The sequence below is a fragment of the Pteropus vampyrus genome, unplaced genomic scaffold (genome assembly GCF_000151845.1).
Source record: "Pteropus vampyrus isolate Shadow unplaced genomic scaffold, Pvam_2.0 Scaffold176, whole genome shotgun sequence".
Taxonomy (NCBI): Eukaryota; Metazoa; Chordata; class Mammalia; order Chiroptera; family Pteropodidae; genus Pteropus; species Pteropus vampyrus.
Genome location: NW_011888957.1, coordinates 866,552 through 871,229, shown reverse-complemented (window position 1 = coordinate 871,229; position 4,678 = coordinate 866,552). Strand labels below are relative to the sequence as shown.

The 4,678-nt window shown below is 64.8% G+C and overlaps 1 protein-coding gene across 2 annotated transcripts in view; it reads right to left on the bottom strand.

The window, feature by feature from the left end:
* WRAP73 (WD repeat containing, antisense to TP73) overlaps positions 1-4,678 on the bottom strand; it is a 15,884-nt gene that overhangs the window by 2,462 nt on the left and 8,744 nt on the right. For both annotated transcript variants that reach the window (XR_002782935.1, XM_011370809.2), the window contains exons 5-9: positions 3,465-3,568; positions 2,678-2,764; positions 2,298-2,432; positions 2,142-2,219; positions 1,148-1,232 (exon numbers count right to left, since the gene is read on the bottom strand). Coding sequence is in view for 1 of the 2 variants with exons in the window: in XM_011370809.2 (XP_011369111.1) it covers positions 1,148-1,232; positions 2,142-2,219; positions 2,298-2,432; positions 2,678-2,764; positions 3,465-3,568 (489 nt within the window). In the remaining variant the exon portion in view is untranslated. The remainder of the gene's footprint in view (positions 1-1,147; positions 1,233-2,141; positions 2,220-2,297; positions 2,433-2,677; positions 2,765-3,464; positions 3,569-4,678) is intronic.

Here is a 4,678-nt window from a genome sequence, read left to right as displayed (position 1 = left end):
GCCCTGTCCGCGGCAGGCTTCACGGTCTGCAGGGGCACCGGCGCCGAGGCGACCTCGTCTGCAACGTGGAAGGGAGGGTATGACGTTGCCGTCCCCGGCTCAGCACAGCACGCCTGGGACCCAGGGTGGCCTGGGTGTCAGCCTGTCCGTGCCGACCACACTCACTTGGTCAGAGGGAGGAAAGACAGGATGACCTTGAACGCAGCCGGGGAAGGTCCTATGGAAGCCAGGCTTTGACGGGAAGCTGGCCGAGGTGCTGGGGGGGGAGCGGTCACGCTGCACCCCCACGCACCAGAGCCACCTGCCACACCCCGGTGGCACCAAGGCCTGGGCGCGTTGCCGCCTACACGCACCGTGGCTTACGACCTGCCTCCGTCTCCCAGCATTCCACGCTCAGAGTTTTCAGATGCAGTGAAAGTGTGCCGAGCACAGAGGGACGTGGAAACACATCGTGCAGTAATGTTACTGACACAGGTCAGCACGGGCTCCCCACGGTGACACGTCCCGCACTGGCAGGGGTGTGCGCTGGCGGGGGTGTCAGCGGTGGGGCAGCAGGGGCTCATGGGAAAGCTCTGCCCTAACATGGCCCTAAAAGGCAGTCTTAAAACAGCATCACGCAGCCGGAAGCGCAGGATTGGGAGCCGATGCTGAGGCGCGCGTAGGTGAGCGTGCTCGGCTCCTGACGCTCCCACCCGCGAGCGTTCACTGAGCCCGCAGAAGGCGGTGACCGGCCTGGTGGCGGCCCCAGCATCCTCCTCACGTGCAGCCTGTCTCATGGCCACCTTGCGGGTGAGCCTGAGGCACAAGGGGCCGGCCGCATGGCCAGGACCCAGGGCAAGCTCTTAGCCCCAGGCCGAGCCCTTCACCAGGCCACCTCCTGACCCCACCTTGGCTCATCCAGGGAAATTTTATGATTCTTAAAATATGGCCTTCGGAGCGCCGGATGCCAAGTTTAGACTTCCAGAGGTTGTACTTGGCCAGCAGGAGCCACGCCCAGGGGGTCTGTGACTCATGGGGAGACAGGCCGAGGTGTCACACGGAAGGAAAATACGTTTTTAAGAAAACAAAGGACTTCTGAAATCTACCCGGACAGGACCCTATTTTTCACAACCGAGACAAGGGAGCGAGCCCCGCCCCTGATGCTCACATCTGCTCTCCGCGGCCCTGGGCGCAGGGTGGCCAGGGCGGTCTAGCGCCCGCCGCCGACTCTTCTCGGCTTCCTGGTACACCACCTGGAAGACACGGGCGGTGGGGCAGGGGCGGCAACAGCCCTCGGGACTGGTGACATCCAACCCAAACAGGTGCTGCCGCTGAGGGCACACGAGGACACGGGCTTCTCACCCAAACCACTCTGTGAGGACGGGGGCGACGTGGGCGGCAGCTGCTCACACAGCCACTCAGCCAGTGACCAAACACCAGCACTTCAGTGCTGACAAGTGACAGGCCCGGGGAACGAGAGGCATCTGTGACCAGAAGCCTAACAGGCCAAGGGCAAGCGGCCCAGGCTGCGCGCGGCCCAGGCTGCGCGCGGCCCAGCAGTCACGGGCTGGAGGCCTGAGGTGGGCATCAACCCCTGGCCCCCGCGCCCGCCACACGCAGACTCCGCAGACGCCCGCACGGCCCCTGCTCCCTCCCGCTGACCTCAGGCCGGCCCTGCAGGCCCTGCCGCTGCGCTCCTCAGCACCACGCCCCCCTCACTCGGGTCTCCCGTCTGTGGGCAAACTCCGCAAGGCCGGGGCTCCCGTGCTCCACTGTGCCCCCAGGGCCCGCCGAACGTAGACACACACTGCCCCCCAGGACCTCTGCCAGAGGCGCTCCTCCTGGGCCAGGCCTGCCCACCCCGCCGCCTGGGCGGACACCAGCCCTGCCGGCCCCGGCCCCCACTCCACAGCGCCCCGGGGCCCTGTGCAGACAGACAGCAGGACCAGCGCCGAGACAGGCCAACCTGGGGCGCCGCTTCCCATCCTTGGGAACGCGGACGGGCAAAGTAGAGGCCAGCAGCAGAGTGTGCCACGTGAAGCGTCAGTCACTCTAGTTCACGGTGACGGACGCTCCTGCAGCACGACGGATAACGCTGAGGGAAAGCCGTTTCCACCTCCCCCACTGCATGCCGCTCACGCAGACGCGGCACCCCGACTTACTACTTTGGGATCGTTAATGGTGGCAGGATGACCAAACTCCGTGATCATCTTCCAAGTCACGTGGTTCAGGATGCGCACCTGAAGAAAAGACCGTGGTGAGACCCGCCACCCGCCCGCCCACCATGCCATGGCGCTGCCCGTGGCCCCCTGTCCCACCTTCCCGTCGTAGCTGCCGACCGCCAGGAACTGACTGCTGGGGCTCCAGGCCACGGCCTTGACGCCCAGGGACCACTCGTAGGCACAATACGTGGACAGGAGCCGGCCGTCCAGGGAGTAGAGCAGGACTTTGTACTGCGGGCAAGACATGTCAACTGCTGAGAAAGGCCTGTTCACCTGGAGCAGGTGCAAACGAGGCTGTGCAGAGGGCGCGGGGGGCAGGCAGGTGGAGACAGGGAACAGGGTGTGGCAGACGCCGCCCTCGCGGCGGCAGGGGGACGGGCGGCCGGCTGGAACTGAGGTGACAGGTGGAGAGGCGGCGTGGTGAGCCGTGGGACGAGGGGGCAGCATCAGGGGAACGTGGGAAAGCACCTTCGCACCTCCAGACAGGTGTCCCACACCGCCAGCACACAGCCGTTCGGGGCCCACTCGATGCCGGCGAGGTCCTGCGTGTCCGTGTCGAAGTGCTGCCATGGGGGGCACAGGCGGAAGGGGCCTGACTTACACTCACGCACCTGCTGGACACAGCGTTGCCCCAGCCGCTGTCCCAGCTCCGCCCCCAGAAGCGGACGGCTGTCCCCAGCCCGCCCACCCGCCCTGCTGTCAAGTCCTGGGCAGCGCTGAGGCTTGGGGGAGCCGCTCAGGGGAGCCGCGCATGGGCCTCGCCGACCCTGTGGGGGGCATGGTCTGCCCCTGCCGCGTGCCCTGCTCCCTGCCCTCCGCTCACGTGCCTGAGGGCTGATGAGGCTCCGTGTGCTCTGACGGCATTCCAGAGGCTTCTCTGCCTCAGCCCTGCCCGTCTGCCCTGCAGGGCCGGGCCCCGAACCCCAGGCCCCTGGGCCCCTTGGGAAGTCCTGACCAGACCACACACTCCCCAGTACTAAGTTCAAGGTCACTCCTCTTTCTGCTAAAGCAACACACATGCAAATGCCATTCAAGGAATAAGAAAAAGGATCACGTTTGACGGCACGTGAGCTTTCAACACACACCGAACACGCGCCCTCCAGCCCCCTCCACAAACGCCTAACCGGGGTAGGTGAAGCTACACGCAGCACCCTGCCCGCCGGAGACGCGAAGTCACGCTTCTCCACGCGACCCAAGGGCCCCAGGGGGTGTGAGGAACACGTGCTGCACCTCAGGCAGCTGACCCGGCCACGGCAGCCTCACCCGCAGCAGCTGCCAGTCACTGCACACGAAGATGCTCACGAAGTCCCTGCAGTCCCGCCTCTCGGCCAAGGCCAGGTAGCGGCCGTCTCTGGAAAAGCTGATTCCTGCCGGGAGAGGAGCCGGCCCGGGGTCAAGGAGCAGCAGCAGGAGCCGCATGGGGCTTTCCGGGGAAGAACGGCAGAAAGCAGAAGTCAGAAGGGGCGCGGCCCACGCAGACAGCGCGCTTCCTCGACAAGAAGCGGCCACGGCCGGGGCTCCCGGGCACCCACACGGAGGACGGACCTGCCAAGAACGTGACCGACACGAAGGGCCTGCCCCGACGGCCACGAGCTACAGCTGAGAACTGCAGCATCACGTGGACGGTCCCGGTTTTAGAAAATGAACGATGGGAGACTCAGCTGGCTGGACGTCAGCTCGCGACTACATTTCTTACATTCAGCTTTGAATTTAATCATTTGGAAGCAGTGAATTTACGGATTTGGAAATCGACTTGGGCTGAGATATGAAGCTATGTTTTCCGGTTCTGTGTCAGCTCCATGGGTCAAAGGAACACCTGTCGTCCCCACTGGGGAAACGTGCAGGCCATCTGGAGAGACGCTGACATCCGACCCGTAAAAAGGCATCGTACACGCACAGCCGCATCTCGCTCCAGTGCGACTTCCGAACCGCTGACGGCAGAAATGCAGAAGCGCTCGCTCGCGCAGGCCCCGGCCCATGAAATGACGGGCGCGCCAGCAAATTTCCTGATTCGAGAGGGGGGCGCCCGACCAGCTCGCGGGGTCCTGGTAAACCGCAGTGGTGGGCTGCGTCTGAGCTGCCCCCCTCTCCCCGACAGCTCGGAGGACGCCTGCCACTCGCCCCTCCCCTGGGACGTCCGGATGGGACAGGTCACCATCCCCCTCCACAGAGAACACAGATCCACTCGACGGAAGGTTTAGAGATTTAAGTTCAGAACTGAGGGCGTGAGGTGGGTCCCGTGACAGACACGACGGGGGCCCTGAGGACCCACTCCCGTCGCCGAGGTCACGGGAACTACGGGCAAATCCCTTCGCCCTTGACGTCCTTAAGCGACGCCCGTCAGTCACCATGACTTGGTTTTACCGGGGGGACCCTTGTCTTCTGGAGACACGTGGAAGTATTACAGTGGGGTGTCAGAAGCCCGGGACAGGTGGCACAATAACGGGGGACGGGGCACAGAAGGGGAGGGCCGGCTG